At 38.8% G+C, this 19,199-nt stretch overlaps 1 protein-coding gene across 1 annotated transcript; it reads right to left on the bottom strand.

The window, feature by feature from the left end:
• Window positions 1-13,369: 13,369 nt before the first annotated feature.
• pex3 (peroxisomal biogenesis factor 3) lies at window positions 13,370-18,908 on the bottom strand. The gene is made up of 12 exons (XM_084737482.1): window positions 18,697-18,908; window positions 17,106-17,237; window positions 16,888-16,969; window positions 16,667-16,710; window positions 16,381-16,502; window positions 16,074-16,140; window positions 15,926-15,980; window positions 15,590-15,728; window positions 15,422-15,492; window positions 15,196-15,318; window positions 14,870-14,966; window positions 13,370-13,849 (listed from the first exon to the last, which is right to left on the bottom strand). Exons 1-12 carry the CDS (start codon window positions 18,767-18,769, stop codon window positions 13,766-13,768), a joined length of 1,089 nt encoding a protein of 362 aa, XP_084593608.1. The 5' UTR covers window positions 18,770-18,908; the 3' UTR covers window positions 13,370-13,765.
• Window positions 18,909-19,199: the final 291 nt, after the last annotated feature.

Genomic DNA, 19,199 nt, shown 5'->3' with positions numbered 1-19,199 from the left:
ACACAGTTTTCATAAATTGATGTGGGCTTTATTTGGTAAGCTTAACCACGCTGCAACCTTTTATAATTGGTACATTGCTGACGTGTTTCTGCAGCAGATTTCGACACATTGGTGGGCTGAACACAGATGTTGTGTGGGTTGTGATGAAAGACTGGCTGATAGATAAAATCATGAAGACATTAAACCCAAAATACTCACAGACTGGGGCAGAGGCATGTTTCTCTTTAATTAGTTCCCTATTGTTATCCTCACCACTCGCATTACATGATACCACCAAAGCCTACTCCAGACTTGTGTCATCAGAGATCAAGGAAACGCGTTAGGCTGAAATACTTGCTTCCCTGATATTAACACTACAGCAGCGGTGTCCTCCTTGAAATCTCTAATCCAGAATAACTTTTTAAAAAGCCTGTTTCATGTTAATTAGAGTTAAAAATTAATGCCGAATGTTTGCTTAGTGAGTGAAGCATCTGTTTAAGAGTCGTAACAAATCATTAATAAACTTTAAGAAGGAGTAGATGTTTATAACGGTTAAATTGAATAAAATGTTAATGGAGTTTGGCAGGCAGTGAGGCACTAAACTCAAACTCCAGAGTGTGTATTTTCAGAGCAGTGGGCTTTTATTTTCAGGATAACAGGTTTTAACTTTGACAGTTATAAACAGCTGATCAAGTTAGAATGGAAGATTCGTCTCGCTTGCTATTGTCAGTTTACGATGTTGTGCTCGTCTTGCGCTCCTGCGGTGTTCCTGCAGGCTGTCCGGACCTCCCTCAGTCTGGGGGGGACGGGGTGGGTGGAAACAACTTGCATCAAGCAGAGATTGTATAGTAAATAGAATTTCAACCTAATTAATATACAATCTACGGTTCCAGCTTGCTATTTGGACTGCTGTGCTCATTTTTGCATGTATAAATGCTACATATTTCTACTTCAAAGATCCTGGAAAGCAACAACAAATGTGTGTTCTGAGTTTGTCACACCACAGAAACATGTTATTAACAATCCAGCCAAGTTTGAATGATTAAAAAATTGCTAAATATATCGAATTAGGCCTCAAAATCATGAAAAATTAGCATTTTTTCTGCTCTGAAAGGATGGGGCAAGTGTCTGCTCCACTGTCTCATGGACTATCAGCTTTATCGGACATGTCCAGACATGTTTGAGCCATCAGAGCCAGAGGACAGTGACAGGATGTTTTTTTTTCTTCTATGTACGGTTGTTGGAACTGAAGTGAGCTGAAGTGAACTGCTGGGCTGATTCAGACTGAGAGAGTCTCTGAAGGTACGTTTAGGGAGTGTGGAGGCGGTGTGGTATGTGTGTCGGTTCGAGGGGCTCATACAGTGTTGGGGGACCACGGCACATCAGCGAGCCATGTTTCAGGTCCTAGTCTACAGTCTAAAGGTCTAACTCCAGAGTTCAGTGCTGCACAGTTTTCAGTGTTTTCACATGTTTTCAGCAACTATGTTCTGACGTGTTTAATAAGTTTAGAAGAAAATTTCCCCTTTTCCTTGTTGTTTCTCGAGGGGAACTGACATGTAATAAGGGGGACAATTTTCTCTGATTCATCTGAACATCAGAGCAGCTCATAAAGATGATTAACAACTTAATGATTAACAGTCGGGTTTTGTTTTGTGGGACTTCAGCTGGATTTGAGCAGAACTCTGCAGCACAACATGTTTTTTTCCAAACTCTCCAACAGTCATGAAGTACCTGTTCCCGTCTCTTATGTATTTCCACTTGCGCAAATGTGGGTCAGTGGTTCAGACGTGCGCGGCATCATGCAGCCAGACAGCGTTCACAAACACCAGCGGCTCAGACTTTTTTAGCTGAACAACAGGGGGATTTCCAGCTCCGTGCCACAAGCTGGGCAAAGACGATAACTCACTGTGAGGCAAGAACAAACAGCACCGCAGCAAAAGTTCACGCTGTGACACAACGCAGTCATCTGGTTCGGGCTAATTTCAGCTGAACCTGTTTTTGCAGTGTTGACTCTGTCCAGCAGCAGTTTAATTGAAAGCTGCCCGACCGCACTCAGTTACTCAGCAAATAAAGGCCTTTTTTTATGGAACAAAGCCTCCATTCTGCCGCTCTGCATGATTCGGCGTGTTGATGTGGGGCTCCGGCTCTATTTTGGGACGCAAAAAATTATTTCGTCAGCACGACAGGCCCAGTGACACGTTTCCTAACCGCGTATCAGACAAATCAGCAGAGGAGTGGTGTCAGTGATGAGGGTATGAGGCTGCAGCTGACTGGCAGTTCTGTGTTGAAACTCTGTGGAGGTCAAACACACACACACACTGACACACACACACACACACACACACACACACACACACACACACACACTCACAGGGCTGCAGACCACATGACATTTTTCTCTTTATCATGTGGCTGTTTGTTAACCATCTGCTGTACAAAGTGTGTGTGTGAGTGTGTGTGTGTGTGTGTGTGTGTGTGTGTGTGTGTGTGTGTGTGTGTGTGTGTGTGTGCTGTTGTTTTCATCTTTGTCAAGACCAGCTGGAGTTTTAGACCTTGACAGTGAGGACTTTTTGTAAAATGAGGACGTTTTGTTCAGTTCTGACTCTGTTTGAGGGTCAGAAGAACGTGGTTTTAGGGTTCAAATGAGAATTCGGGTCGGGTTAAGGGTTAAGCTTTGAAGTTCAGAGGCTGCGTGAATCATTTCAACAAGAGTCCTCACAAAGTTTTAGGGGGTTAAGACTATGAACAAAATCAAACACCTAAATACCAAATATCTCGATATTTATAGATATTATAACAACACTGTAGCGACGACTACTGGTGCTTTCACAAGTTATTAACACAATAATATTTTTGATAAAGAATTATCAGAAGTGTGGATATAATGACTAAGTGGGTAAAGGAAAATAATAAAAGTCTGATAAGTTCAGAACATTTTACTGTGATCAGCCTTTAAAACCAGGAAAAGAAAACGTATCACATATCACCTTATAAACATCCAAAATCTCAGATGATATCTAATCTCTTCTTCAATATAACTATTCTGTTCTATTTTGCTCCAGATTCCAAAGTGAAATGCAAACAATAGAAGAATAGAAATTAACTGAAGTCTAAAGGCTGGTAAATAATAAAGTTCTGTAATGACTTCATGTAATATAACTAATTAAACTCTCTATTATCAGCTCTATTTCTTGACAAGTGCAACATCTTTGGCTGACTATACTGAGAAATCTGTATTTCTAATCTTTTATCTGTCAAACGTTGTTTTTTTTTTTATTGTATCTACTTGTCTTTTTATCCTTTTTATGTAACTTGCATTTTTTTTTTTTTTTACCTTATTTTAACTTCAGTGTGGTCTATTTTGCTTTATCTACCTACAAAGTTTTAGATTTTTGTTGGGGTTTTTTTTCATTTGCTGTCTATATTTGTAATTTGTCTTGTGAAAAGCAAGTCCAAGCACAGATTATTCCTGTGTGAATATATTATTACAGTTAGGCCTGTATGTAATAAAAGTATTAAGCGTCCAGTATTCATTAAATTGTCTTATCGTGTCTCTTTCTTCTTATCAGGACTGAAAAGTCTGGTGAAGTTTTGGTCATTTCATTTTGTTCTGTTCCATTTTGTTCCAGATTCCAAAGTAAAACACAAACATGAAACGTGTCCTTGTTTGAATTTTTACCCTCATTTCATTATATTCCATATCTAAATCTTAAAAACTAAGTTTGATTAAAATTTGATGTAAATCTATTCAGTGTTAAACTTTTAATTGTCTTTTTTCTTTCTTATCAGGAATGAATAGTTTGACACTACATTTTCTTTTAAAATAAAGTAGGTCACACTTGAAGTCATAAACATTTTATAAATTATGTACAACAAACTATAACAGCTGTTAGAAGATATGAGAACAGTTTCAAGTATGAATGAAATTACGGCATTTGTTAACCACTGTAACTTCTTTCATAAAGACATTATATACAGTTAGATTTTTTACAACTGTATTTTACTATATTATCATTCATCATTCATCTGTTTATACAGCAGACTCTGTTTTGTCCACCACAGACTGTGAGATAAACAGTCGACTTCTGAAGAGCCAAAGCACCTAATTCCCCTAATTAAACAAGGTAATTAAACATGAATATAAATTAAACAGTTTGTATAAACATTCGTCTCCTGCACAGTTGAAGGGTGAAATTAGATTTAAAAACCAAAACTATTCTTTGCTGTAAATTTGGGACTCTGTGGAGATTGACTCTCTTTTGGATCCAACATCAAGTGGTCATTTGAGGAACTGCAGTTTTTGGCACTTGTGCATTTGCTTTTTTCTCCCCTGGAGGCTGCAGCTTTTATTAAATGTTTATATACAACTGCTTATATAAATGTAAAAATAAATATGTGGACTTGCCTAATGTTTCCTCTGTTTACATTATTGTACTTTTTTTTTCTCTGTGTTTGTCATGAGAAATTCTCATCACATCAGAGACTGACTGTGTTTCCTGTCAGATAGCTGCTGCAAGAATGGAACATTTTTAGATTTTTTTAGTAAGTAAACCTCTCAATAAAAGTCAGAAATCTATCTCAGACAGCACACGGCAGCAGCTCAGTCCACTGTACAGTAATTTTTCATTCTTTAAACCATTTCATCCTCTCACTAAGAATAAAAAACACTCTCCTGTCTCCTGTTCCTCCTCCTTATAAGGAAAAATGTCAGCGAGGTTCAGAGGAGATGAAGTCATCTTTTGAGTCACACTCAACCAGGAAGAAAATGTCATTATGTATTCAATCACACACACACACACACACACACAGAGTGAAATACACCTCCTGAAACATTAAAAAACAGCATTTATCAGAAATATAATAAACCAATAACAATCAAATGATGATTGGTTGGTGTTTTGTCGGCTCCTCCCCCTTCTCAGCTGCTGCGTTGACCCTTATCCTCGTCTGTGACACCTCGTTTCTTTTCACCGCAGCTGATTTTGTTTTGTCTGCCGCCTTTTTCCACTTCTTGCACCTTCGTCCTGATAAGAACCTTCATAAAAGACTCCTTCAAAGCTGCGACCAGACTGATGTGTCACCGCCGTAACAATCACTCCTGCTGATTCAAGGTCAGTCGGATATTTTAGCTCGAGGGAAAGTTTTTTGTGAACAACAAACATGAACAACATTTAAATCAGTAAAAGAGGAGAACTGATTTTGAGTTTTAGCCATGCTGTAAAAATAAAGTATTTGTTTTCTATTTATAAAGTTATTACAGGCTGCCTTAAAGTTTTAAGTTGACTGAATTTAGAAAGACAAGTGGAGGGAATTTTGAATGATTCAAAACAGATGAACTTTTCTAGTCAAATAAACTTGATGTTAACTCAGTTGTACCCGAGAAAACATGTTCAATAAACTTAAGATATTAACCAAGCAACAACTGTTCAGCGACACTGACAGAAATTACAAACAAATTTCTTTTTACATTTTCTCAGTTTGAAGTTTTTATCCTATATGTTTTCTTCAGACTATAAAAGTGAAGGGTCTCAGGAGAAGCTCTCAAACAATGCATGCTGGGAACTTAATATAATGAGCTGACTGAACTCTGTGAGGTACATTCAGTCAACTTATCACTTTTATCACAACTTATCAAAATACTCCAAGTTAGAAGAGCTCGTGTTTTTTGAGTTCTGAAGTGTCATGAAAATAAAAAGAAACTTTAGATTTAATTCCCTTGAATGAATAAAACTTTATGTTAACGAGAAAAGATTAGTTGATTCCACTAAATTTCTGCGTGATTTTTTTTTACAGTACAGATTTCATGTGCCTGATGAGTCTATAGACTGATTCAATTTAATCGGGACCTGGATGGCATCAGGCAGTAGATGAAACAGAATTATAAAAGATTTCCAGAGTCTGGTGAAGATGTGTCCTTTGACTCGCCTGAACACCAGATTGAAACTCTTCCTCCTCCCCAGAAAGTCAGCGTGCAGGCGTCAGTCTGGAAAGTCAAACATTCGCGAGGGTATCGCCAGGAAATCCCCTCAAAAGGCTGACAAGGTGCCAAATAACAGGTCAAAGTCTCATGATAACTCGGTTAAAAACATCATGCACAACTGGAAAACAGTTTCACTTATTTATTCAGGGGAGTTTCGCTGAGAGCAATGCTCTCTTTTTCAGGAAAACCCTGATCACAGTAATAAATGGAGGAACAGGTGCTGCCTTCACTTTCCTGCTCCCAGATTTATCCTGCCAGTCTCAGGGATTGAACCAACAACCTTCCGATCAAAAGCTCACCTCATATCCCTAAACTTCCTAAACCTAAACCTCTAGACACCAGTTTAGTAACTAACCATTTTAAAATCTTTTTTGAGGGATAGTCTGTGAATATAATTCTTTTTTTTTTTTTTTTAGCTTTGCTGGCACATGTGGCTCAGAGGATGATGGCCTGGTTCAGACTGAAATATCTCAACAATTATCAGATGTTTTGTCAATAAGTCTGGTCCAGACATTCATGGTCCTCAGATGCTGAGTCCTGATGGCTTTGAGGGGCAACAATAGTGTTTTTTTAGTGAACTGTCGAGATGACTGCTGGGTGGATTGCCATTAAATTTGGTACAGACGTTCATATTTCCCGCAGGACTTTGGTGATCTTCTGACTCGTCCAGGTTTGCAAAACTAATGACATTTCCATCAACTTCAGCTGTGCTAATTAGCAAATATTAGCATCCTAACTGGTGAATGGTGAACATGATAAACATTATGCCTGCTTAAAGGTGCAGTCTGAAAGATTTACATGAATTTACTGGCAGAAATTGTATCTATGAAAATAAGAATTGTTGTGTATTTGTAAATCTTTTTACACGGGGAGCAGATCCTCTTCTCTGGACACCACCTGCAAGATCTGCTGTGTGGCAGGTTGTAAAACAAATAAACACACAAATTCATCACAGTCTCTGGTTTCACATCCTTCATAGAAAGAAGAGCTGTAAGAATGTCTTGAGTTTCGGGAGAATTACTACTGATGGAGAGCTAAAGTTAGCTTGAGTGTGAAACTGCTGGAGTTCAGTCACAATAAGACCTTTCACACTGCATTTAGCCCCACGCTAAGGGAACTGTTAGCCTACAGCTAACTGAAAAGACATTCCATGGTGGGCTAACCCCAGACTTTAGCTTAGGGCTAGTTGGCCCTGCTCCGAAGCAGGGTTAGCCCCTGAAAATTGACTAAACAGGGTTAAATGATAATAGGATAATCAGCCAGGTTAACACAAAACACCTGTGTGTTTGTACAGAGGCTTCAGGCCAGAGATAGAAGAAGGGCAGTGTGAATCAAATAGTCCTGGGTTTAGTTTGACAATGTGTGTTTGAAAAAGGGGTTAAGTTATCCCAGAGCTGAGTACATGCAGTGTGAAAAGCCCTGATGTTACAGTACAGCAGCGTCAGACTGTTGTCTCTGACTAAATCTCAGCCCAGCTTAAATCAACAGTTGTCCTGTGACAGATTTTGTTATTTACAGACAACACTACGCCTAACAACACCTGGCGATTCAATATCAGCAGCGTGTGTGTTGATCCACCTGGACGAGGGAAGACTGAAGGGGCATGACGGCTGACCGACTGACCTTCATTTAAACGCTCTGGTTCAGGCAGAGTCACGGAATAATTCTTAAACTTCTCCATAAAACAAAGGTCTGTTTAACTCGACATGAATTTAGAAAAATGAGTCAAAATTGTAACTTGAAAAGGCACAAAAACGGACAAACCAAACACCGGCTTTTATAGAGGACCAGTGAAAGGGAGGAGCTTCTCACAACCGCAGAAATAAATAAATAAATATTGCGTGGCGGTTTTCTAATGATCTTGGTGGAAAAAAACTGAACTTGATGCTGCACATACTGTATCATTTCCTGTTTAAAATGGTAAAATGTTGGGGTTTTTTGCATACTAGTATATACTGTGCAGAATAAGTTTCTATGGACTTGGGTCACTGCTTTAGTTTTGTTTAATGATTGGTTTCAAAAACTTCAGCCACTTTGTTACCTACACTTTGTACAAGAGCGTCACTTCTATTTATGGTCAGTGAGCCTCAAAAAACCCCAAAAACCCCAGCTTGAATTGTAAATTAACTTTGCATCGCCGGTAGAAGAAAAGGTACAAACACCGTCTTCAGTCCAGCGTGTTCCACTTTATGTAAAATCTTGTCTTCTGCTGCAGCGCTTCGCGCCACCTGGCTGAATAATGACGGGTTCACAGAGAAAGTGCGTGGTGTGAAGTGGTTCCAAACAAAACACAAAAACAAGGAAACTATGATGAAACTCCTCAATACTGGGAGTTCCCATCCTTCAGTTATGGCCATAATCAGAGTAAAATCTGTAAATGAACACACACACACACACACACACACATAAAAAAAGTAGCGCTCACATAAAGGTCAGATCAGTGATGTTCTTGTTTTCGTTTCGTTAGTCACGTCATTATATCCTCAGTTTCATGTATTAACGAAGATGGAAAGTATTAAAGCCAGGCATTAGAGGGGAAATGAGAGGAGGAAGTTTGTTTTTTAATTTTGCATTTCACTTTGAGAACCTTTGGGAGATCTGATATATAATCCATTAAAATAAAGGACTGGTTTAGATTTCTAATAGAACAGCTGGAGAGCTCCTCTTTTCATCCTCCACAATAACAACTGAAAAAGGAAAAAAACAAAATACTTTCTTCAGAATTCCACACCGAGATTGACCCCGATAGTGAAATTCCGTCACTCCATTATGGAAAAGTTCATTAATCAGTAATTAAGAGGTGACATCATCCTCTCATGTGTTAATATGAGTCAGAGCTCCAGCAGCTCTGTGGATTATTTTCCAAGACCGGCATTTTCCAACATGCCAGCCCTCATGTCATGATGAAACTGTTTCCTGCTGCAACACAGCGCCCCCTGTTGACAAAATAATATCCTGTCACCTGGAGGACAACCGGCTTGAAGCATCCAGGTAAAAACTTTAACATATTTAACAAGATTTTTTTTTTTTTTTTTTTTTAAGGAAAGACAAAATAAAGAGTGTGTATGAAATCACATTTGATGTTTATTATCTCTTCAATAAATTGCTACAAACGTACATTTCAGCTGTCATTCGGGATATTCTGCTTCAAAAGGCAGAATATCAGAGATTTCTTACAGAGATTTACATTCTCACTGACTGAGTTTGTCATGTCATCCAGGAATAAGGAAGTAAGTCAACTCATCTGTCACCTGATGTGTTATCTGATGGGTTACAGTATTTTTAAACCCGGGTACTATTTTTACATTCAGTGTTTTGGTGACTAATCAGCACGGAGAAGTAAAAAACTGGTCCAGTGGTTGCAACATAATAATCCTTCAAGGAAAAATGTGTCAAGTTGGGTTGCAAACTAAAAGTGCTTGTTTTTAGAGCTGCGACTGTTTTATTAATTATTGTTATATTAAATAACAAAGAAAAGCAGAAAATTCTTACAATTGAGAAGCTGGAATCAGCAAATGCCTGAAAAATTAGTGAAAAGATTCATCAATTTTGCGACAATATGTCGGTCAACTGTTAAATTAACTGATGAATTGGTCTGCGTCATTTTTTAAGAGAAAAAAGTCAAAATTCTCTGATTCCTGCTTCTGAAATCTTAATATTTTTGGTTTTCTTTTAGCCTGTATGACAGTGAACTGAATATACTGAGGTTATGGACAAAACAAAACATTTGCAGACGTCCTCTTGGGCTTAGACAATAGATCAAACAACTAATCGATTAACTGAGATCATTAATCAAGAGATTAATCAACAATTGAGGTCTCCGTTAAGCTATTAGAAGAAATGAAACCAGACAGTATTTCCTTATTTCGTACCAGCAATGTTTGCAGGTTGTTAATTTAAAAAAACAAATAAAGGAAAAAAAATCCAATTTTGTGTTCCTACCACATTTTTTCTTTCTGTTGTGGATCTGAAAAAGGTACCAAGTGTGTTTTTTTTACACTGGTAAGTTTAAAATTCTGGTATTGTGACAACAGCAGGATCCAAACAATCCTGTTTCCACCCATTTCCCAGCTGCAGGTTGAGGTAATCTGCAGGACCTGTTCCAAAACTTTCCGTACCTATTAGTCATTTAAAAATAAATGTGAAAAAAATAGGTTCCAGGTTTAAAAATACCAGCAAGTACTGTTTAAGGTGCGCACCTGCTCTGACGTCATCCACAGACAAAGACTGAAGGAGGCGGATTCAACAAACTGGTTTCTGGTGAACCCCACCGAAGCTAGAAAACATTGTTCCATGTTTAAATGGACTTTTTCCAGTTTAATGACGTACATCCGTCCACAGCTTTACTTTGTTTGTTTATTGTTAGACCTGTATGACCAATCGAATTCATCAACTGAAACAGGCCTGAATAAAACCTGTAGAAATCATTCTTAGTTTGTTAGGAGCTCCTGTCAGACAAATTAGCAAAAAATAAAATGAAATTAATAAATCAACTTTCCATTAACTCCATATGTTGACGCCACCTATGTGTCACTGAGGGTGGAGAAATCAAAACTTAAGAGCTCTGAGAATACAGACGTCATAAGTGAAACTCTGCGCTGACAAATCCATCATCTTGGCTGAAACCGGGAGTTATGATATGATAATAAAAAAAAAAAAAGACCTTCAGCTCATCTCACTGACTCAGACCTGTCACCTACAGCTCTGCATATTTTCCAACTCTCCCTGCTCTTTCCAATACATGATCAGTTGGATGTAGATTAATCATTTAATAGATCACTGTTAAATTAATCGCCAACTAGTTTTAATACTCTATTAATCAGTTTGAGTAATTTTTTTGAGAAAAAATTCTCAGATTTCAGCTTCTTAAATGTGATTTTTTGTTTCTTTACTCCTCTTTGACAGTAAACTTTCAGTAATAAGCAAAAGAAAACATCTGAGGACGGGTTTTTGGAAAACACTGAAACAAACGCCTGTCAATTGATTAAACGAGGAAATAACTGATTGATTTATCTACTATAAAAATAATTGTTAGTTGCAGCCCTCAGGTGTGTTTACCAGCTCTCAGTTGGCTTTAATCAAACAGTCTGGAAATTTCCACACACAAGAATTTAAAATCTTTTCAACTGTTCACGTAGAAATCAAGTGAAAAAACAAGTGTAAAACAGAAAGAAACGGGAGGAAACACTGTTTTCATTCCAAAACAATATTACAGGCCCTGCCATGTGGGAGAAAAATAAAGATTATGATGCTCCTTCCAACAAAATGATTGTAGCCATTAATGTAAAACTCTGGATGTTATCAATCATTTTAATTATCTCATAATATTGTCAAGGACTGAATCACATTTTGAAAAATGAAAAATGTTGGACTGAAGCTGCTCATGAGGAGGGAAAAGGATGGAAACACAGAGTCTCTCACACCAGCTGGAGGAGAGTGAAACCTTCTGGACATAACAGGAACTACACTGGAAAAACAGGTTCTTCAACACTGCATTATCAGACAGAAATCAGAATACAATTCAGTGTATTTCTGAAGATTTTTAAAGGAACAATGTGTGGTGTTTTCCCCCAAAAAATAATCGATTACTACACTCGAACTGTGCAGTGAACCTGCCCTCTGCCTGCATTAATGCTGAATGATATGCAAAAAAAAAAAAAGTTATTTAAAATTCATTTTCACTGAAAAACTCCAAGTGAGCGTGTCTCCTTGTACCTGGGTGACAGGGCTGCAACTAGCAATTTTTTCATTATCTGTCCATCATTTTTTTGAATAATCAATTAGTTGTTGGATCATAAATTGTCAGAAAATGGCGAAAAACATTGATCACCGTCTTCCAAAGCTTAAAGTGACGTCCACAACCCAAAGATATTCAGTTTACTGTCATAAAGGAGTAAAGAAACGAAATGATAAATCAATTATCAAAATAGTTGACGATTAATTTGACAGTCGATTAATGATTGATTAATCACTGCAGCTCTACAAAAGAACATGTTTTGTAGGCCGAGGCACCTTTCTAGAATCACAATCCTTCATTTTAAACAGTTTGTTGGACACATTTTACATTTATAAAAAAATCTGAAGCCTGTATTTTCTTATTTTGCCGTGTTCAGGGTGCTTCTGGGTGTGGTGTGTCACCTTCAGCCAATCACAGCGTGCAGGGTGCAGCGTTTGTTTTGACCGGGTGCAAGATCGTATGCACACATGTAAGTTGAGCCGGCTGAGGACGGGTCAAGGAAGGTAACTGCTGTGTTTTTGATGGAAAAAGAGCCACAACATAAAACTGGTTGGACTGATATGAGTTTGTTAATGATGGTGTTAAATAAAAACAAGATTTTGACCAGTAGATATCATCCAGCTCTGATAAGCTGCTGTTTTGATTACACATCTGATTTAGAATTAATTACTGACACATTTTTATCAGTTTCTTCTTCTTCTTCTCAGCCTTACACCCCATTTACACCCGGTATTAAAATGGGATCTGTATCCGGATACATTATCCGAATAATAAACACTCTTGCCTTTGCGTTTACGCCTGGTATTTTTTATGTGTTCTCGTTTTTCTCGTTTAGATCAGATCTCTGTTCTCCGGAGCAAAATCTCCACGAGTAATTTGAGGCAGCAGCAAACCAGCTCCAGACTCCCTTCAAAAACCAGAGTATTGCTTACATTTTCCACGTAGCTCTGCATCTTTTGGTGCTTTCGTGGCACAAAACAGACATATAATCAGTAATCAGAGATCTCTTAGCCTTCTCACTTGCTACTTCTCTAAATATGAACAACAATCTATATTTTATGATTGCTAAAAACAAATACGTGTATTAATGTTACGTTGTGTGCAGATGCCAGCACAGATTGTGTTTCCACCTACATAAAGATCCAAACACGACACGAGGCAGGCGACCTCCAGATGTGGTCAGGCAGATCTGATTACATTCTGATCACAGCATAAAGATGCATTTTTCCTTATCTGGATAAAGTGTCAGGATACAGATCAAAGGGGTGTTTGATAATCAATATTTTCAGAAGTTGTAATATCCCCAAATTACCCATAAAGCTTTAGCAGATTTTTTTTCCCACCACGAGAAGAGAACGCAAAATTTAAAAACACTAGATATTAGAACAAAGAAAAAAAATCACCTCTGTATACACATCAGCCCACATTGGTCCAACCCTACACACATCCCTTTACCGCCTGGATTATATTGTGGAAAAAAAAAAGAAAACTTTACAAACTGTAAACCCTTCTGATATCGAAACACAGCCCAGGTGGAGACTGAGCAGCTGGAACAGAGATAAAACACTCACCACTGCTGCTGGAAAAATGGGGAAACCTGTAACATCAACATATCAAAATGGCGACGTTTCAGCATCATCTTGTCTGAAAAGGTGGAGGTCAGCTCAGTCGTGAACGATCCTTCAACACACTCTTTGTGTTTTTCGCTTGTTTCCCACCTCTCAGTGTAAATACGCTCACATTCCTGGGTTAAATAAGACTCCAGTTCCCAAGATGCAGTGCTCCCATGGTTATTCTCAGGCTCTGCTGGGACTGCAAACCCAGTGAAGGTCTCTTCTTCTTCCAACAGTTTAATAATCCACAACGGCGCTTGTTCCCAGACGCTCCCACCGCCGCTGCGTCGTAGCCATGTTCGCCGCGAATCGTCACCGTCACAGTGAGCGAAAGGTCTGCAGGAATTGGAGGAGAAAGGCAGAAAAAGAAGGAGGGATTGACAGTCCGGGGCTTGTATCATTTTTGTTTTCATCCCTCTTTTCTTCCTCCTCCTCCTCCAACTCAGGATTGGTTGGTTATTTCTGCAGCTCCTGTGGCGTGCTGAAGGTCTCGTAGACGTTGGCTGCAAACTCCTTAACCTGGTCATTCATCAGCAAGTCCTGAAAGAGAGGGAGGCCGACGGAGAGTTAGAGATACTCACAGAGCAGAAAGAAAGAAAATATTGATGATATTTATTCCCCCTTAGCTGGCTCTGTGCTTTACTTTTCAAAATAAATTCCAAATTACCTGCCATTTCTTGGTATGTTGTGTTCTACACAGGAATTCTTCCATGAAAATCAAACTACTATTTCAGTGACCCTCCTGTAACACGGCATTAACAACTCACTTTCTTTGCTTTAGCAGGTCTTTTAATTCCACTGCTGACGCTATTAAAATGACAGATTTTCCTTTATGGATCTCTGAAAGCAGAACGTCAAACTCCAAACTCGTAAAGTTCTTCTTTTTATTCTTTGATGCCATTTTCATGAATGAACACTTCCTGACATATGGAGCAGGAAGCACAGCCTTATATGGTATTATTGGGGCATTAATTATGTCTTACAATATTGTTGTAGGCGATGATAGAGAACTGGGTTTTAATTTGCCAATACTGACTTTTCTGCTTCGATCCTCCAGAAAACTCCAGAAACTATATTTATAACCAGGAGTTGGTGTTAATAAACAGCCAAAAAGCTTAGATGAAAAATATTACAGAACAGTTTTTGAGACCCTTAAATTAAAAGAGCCTCTAATGATGGAATTGATATTTTGTCCGCTCCTTTATAAACTTTAAAGACTGATACTGAATTACTGTCAAACTGCACATTAACAACAAATTTACAGGTATAATCTGATCAGACAGCTGCAGCTGTTGATTGTCTTGGAACATCTGTTTGATTATCACTCAGCAAACAGAGCGTGGACTTGTGTTGTGTTTTGAGATAACTGAAAAAATCTGCGGAGCAAAACACAACAAACAAGTGCAGCCTGACCTGTTGGGATTTGTTCGAATAAATCTGGTTGCAAAAACACCAGTGAAAACGTAAACAGGTAGAAGTAACCGTCTCATTCTGAACTGTTTTTTTCTGATTGTGATGTTTGTGTTTCTGAGCGAAGGAAACAGTGACGCCTGGTTTCACCTGAACAAAGTGGCTCGGCGTCTCACTGCAGATGGTGTTGATCTGACCGTTGACGATGGGGATGATCTTCGCCAGCGGCAGACAGACCGCAGACAGACTGAACACACACACACACACACACACCCACACACACACACACACACACACACACAAAAAAAATCAGAGTCACGTAGAGGTCAGTGTTAACATGGAGATCTGTGGCTGGACTTAAATTAGTTTTTTTTTTTTTGTTCTGCAGCAGTTGCCAAAATAAGGGGAATCACTTCAAAATAAAAGTCGAAGGCCTCTGTCTTAAAAATATATAATCTGTCAGTCATGCAGCTGACCTGTCAGGTGCAGAGCTGGGGGCGGAGTCACCGGGAGGCGGGCGGAAGAACTCAGCCAGGTTGTCGAGAAGACGAGAGAAGCCTCGGTTCAGACAGGCGCTCAGGACAGTGGTGAAGTCTGGACTGGAGTCACAAACACACACATCATAAAGAAGCATGAAGCACACAAGTCTACAGGTGCACAAACACTAACACACACTCTCACACACACAGGTGTGGCATTTACCTGTCCAACATGTCTCTGGTCTCGTTTAACAGTCTGATGGTCACACTGTCGTTTTCTGTCAACCCACATGCCTGCACAGAACAGAAGAGAAGACGTGTTAAACAGATGTTTAATCTGTGAACACTGCTGCTGCTGTGTGTCACACTGTGTGTGTGTGTGTGTGGTGACCTGATCAGCGAGTGCGTTCTCGTCATCAGCCAGCATGTACCAGGACAGTGGCCGCTCAGAGCCGGCCTCCACCTCCGCTCTGATCCAGCTCAACTGCTGCTCCAACTCCAGCAGAGACAGACTCTGTTTCAGAGACATGCTGCAAACCAACAGGGAGGGAATCAACAACTAATTTCATGATTTCACTGAAAAACATGTTCTGATTCAAGCCTCCAAAATGTGACAGTTGGATGTTTTTCTCTGTTCTGGGAACTTGTGATGAGCATTTTTTTAACACTTTTTTAGCCAATAAAATAAAAGATCAACTAAAAATATCACAAATGAAAATACACTCACCCTCCCAGTGAGTTCTGTACTGCTTTCTTCACTACTGTCATCAACTCCGTCAAACCTGCAGAGACAAAGGTATAAGATTGAGAGGATGAACAGGGTTAAACAGTTCTGTGCTCTTATGAGATGTTGGTGTGTGTGTTTGTGTCTCTACCGTCTCCCAGTAGATGCTGGATACTGGACAGGTACTGCTGCTGGACGTCTGGGGGAGCCAGAGGAGTCTGGGAGGAAAAACACAAATAAAACATATACACAAATAAAGCTGCACCTGCAACAGAACGTCAGCAAGCCAGTGATCTCACATCTGTTCCTGCATCTCTTCTCGTGTGTGTGATTATTATAAACTTACAACAAAAAAATCGATTTCTGACATTGGTAAATCGATGTAGAACAGTCCATGTCTGCATCACGATGCATATGTGGCATAAGTGAACGAAGCTCACGAAAGCTGTGTTCCTCACCATCAAGTTCTTTCCGACAGAGTTGTCCAGGTACAGGTATCCTCCGATGATGTTCAGCTGCACTCTCAGGAGAACCACCAGCATACAGGTGCTGTACACGGCCACGATGGTTCGAGTAAAACCTGGACGTGACAACAAGGTTCACACGTTTGTGATCAAACACTGGATCTGAATCTCATTTTTTTGTGAATTATGGGATTATTTACAGTTAATTAATTATGACTGTGTGACATTAGACAGCTTGTGGGATAGTTTAGTGACATTTGATATGAAGAACAGAACTTACTAATGATCTTTAAATCTTCCCAGATTTCCAACTTATTAGCCGGTCTGTGAGAGAATGTGAAAGAAGAAAAAGAGACATTAATATTTTGTTTTACATTATAAAGATGGATTCACATTTTACTTTACAGCACACTTCCTATTTCACTACATGCACTGAAGTGACACTTCAACAAAAACATCTAAAAATGGCAACAAACTGGCAAATTTGAAACTTGGACTCACTTGGTCTTGAGTAGTGCGGTTAGATTTTCTGAATTTAATTGATTGATGATGGCTTCCTTCAGTGGAGGGAGCATGGACAACACTGCAACACAAAAATACACAATACAGTCAAATCAAAAATGTTTCCACTGTGTTAGGGAAATAAACAACTACATAAAAATATAAAAAAAGGCTCAAGTAGCATCCAAAAGGATTCTGATTCATAAGGACAGGATAACCTGTCATGTTGCAGGTCCTCTGGTTGCTTTCAAAGTGGAACTGTCGTCTGGCCTGAGCGATGTACTCTGTCGCCTCCTTCTCCTGGATCTCCCTGATCTTCTTCTGGGCATATTTACCCAGGAAGTACACACCTGGGGGTTCACCAACAAAATAAATAAAAAGCAGTACTAACTACCATCACACACAGGAACAATCAATCTCACTTCAAGGGTCTGAAATGCATGTAGAGGCACCAACAATGTACCATGATTAAACTCTGAGCAGATGCCCACATCGATGGCTGAACAAAGCTCAGTTTTTAAGTATAAAAAGAAAACTGCCATATAAATGTGTTATGTTTGTCTATTACATTAGAATATATCTGCATACAGACTCTTGTGGATTCAATTTAATTCATGTGTGATGATGTAGGGAGACAGTTTTCTAAAACTTGACCTCACTGCCTAAAATAACCTGTAATAGCCTCTGGTATGAAATTTCACAAAAACAAACCAGAGACCTTGGGCATTCAAAGGATGGATGAGCAGTTCCCACGACAAAAGTGCTCAGTTCTTAAATAAATCTCTGGTGTTCCTCAAGGTCTTGGTGTCTGAATTTTGGTGGAATTCTGGATCATTTTTATCAATTCTTCAGTGGTCAAAAATGATTCATTTGTGCACTAAACCTGTACAACAAACAATAACTTGTGATTGTTTTCATACAAAGAAAATGTAATAAAGTGAAAAAATAAGCATCACACTTGTGTTTTGACTTTCTTTTAGCCTTGAAACCCACGAAAACTCAATTCATCCATCATGAAATTTTGCTCAGACATTTTGTTTAATGATGCCAGTCACTCTGCTGGAATCATTTCACATTCAAAAACCTTATCGAATTTAATAAATTCACAAGCCTTGATCATTTTCAATGCCTACTACACCCTACAGATGCCATTGGTTGGTCAACTTTTACTAGCCGTTTGCCAAAACAACGCCATTAGCCAACCTGCAGAGATGCAGCCACATGAGATAAATCTCAAACACTTACTGGTCAGCACTTTGCTTATATCCAGACCAGTTGTCGTGTTTAATCATCGCCCCACATTAAGGGCTTAGTGGCAAGTTAATATGCTAACATTTAGCATCGGTAACTGCTGCCCTCATGCATGGCGCGTCACGCCAAACTTCATTCAATTTTCTGGCAATTTAAAGATGCCTTGCTTTGCAAAGCCTCAAGTAAGATATAATAAATTACCTTCAATGACTCGATACAAGTCATTATTTTAAAGCTGTTTACGACCAGCTGCGTTCATTCCAGTCAAATTTAACTTCTGTCGTGTTGTTTTTACCACATTTCTCCACTAAAATACCAAATAGGTTGTACTAAGCTGAGCAATACCCATATTGAAAATAAAAGCTGCCTGATGGGGAATATATATGCCGAATTAAAGAAAAAACATACTGCTTGATTCTTCCAAACTTTTGAAACATATATTTACAAGCATAAGTTTCACCGGCGAGTAAAGAAAATCTCATATGAGCATTTTTAAGAGCACTCAGGCGTGTTGCTAAAGTTGTTAGCTCTCTGAGAAGCTAACAGGACACCAGTTACCTCCAACTACAGCTCCGGTGAAAATAAATTTCCTTTTGTGGCGTTTAATAAAGTTCCAGACAGATGAAAACATCCTTAGACAGCGACGGGTTCACGAACTAAAACTCAAAAAACACTCCGTACTTTTTACTCTGTGTTGACTATTTTACTGGCATGTTACTTAGGAGTTTCGGCTAGCTAGCTGCTACCATGCTAACTGTCAAAAGTGCCGAAGTGTGCCGGAGGAGGAAGGCGAGTAAACATGATAACATCCGGTCGTCCATTTCAAAATAAAACGCGAATTGACTTAAAAGGCCGTCAGTGGGTCTCATGGCTACATGTGACTGTAATATTGACAAAAATAATAAATTTCAACTTTAAATTTTGACAGTGTGAAGAACACTTCATTCTTCTCAATTCCTTTCCTGCCAAAATGTGCTTACTTTGTCTCTTTTATAAAGTAGTTTAAAATGTCCTATATTTTCTTCCTGATGACAGAAAATAAATAAATAAAAAATAAATAA

This window comes from Lutjanus erythropterus, chromosome 15, assembly GCF_056507025.1.
Source record: "Lutjanus erythropterus isolate fLutEry1 chromosome 15, fLutEry1.hap2, whole genome shotgun sequence".
Taxonomy (NCBI): Eukaryota; Metazoa; Chordata; class Actinopteri; order Lutjaniformes; family Lutjanidae; genus Lutjanus; species Lutjanus erythropterus.
This window is presented reverse-complemented; position numbering and strand designations above follow the sequence as displayed.

What these genes read in the sequence shown, in the direction of transcription:
- pex3 (XM_084737482.1), bottom strand. Translation starts at nt 18,769, where the DNA reads ATGTTTTCATCTGTCTGGAACTTTATTAAACGCCACAAAAGGAAATTT. An exon ending in GTACAGAACTCACTGGGAGG is followed by an intron (nt 15,729 to 15,925) that starts GTGAGTGTATTT and finishes GTTGGTTTGCAG; the next exon opens with CATGTCTCTGAAACAGAGTC. An exon ending in CCCAGCTCTGCACCTGACAG is followed by an intron (nt 14,967 to 15,195) that starts GTCAGCTGCATG and finishes GTGTGTGTTCAG; the next exon opens with TCTGTCTGCGGTCTGTCTGC.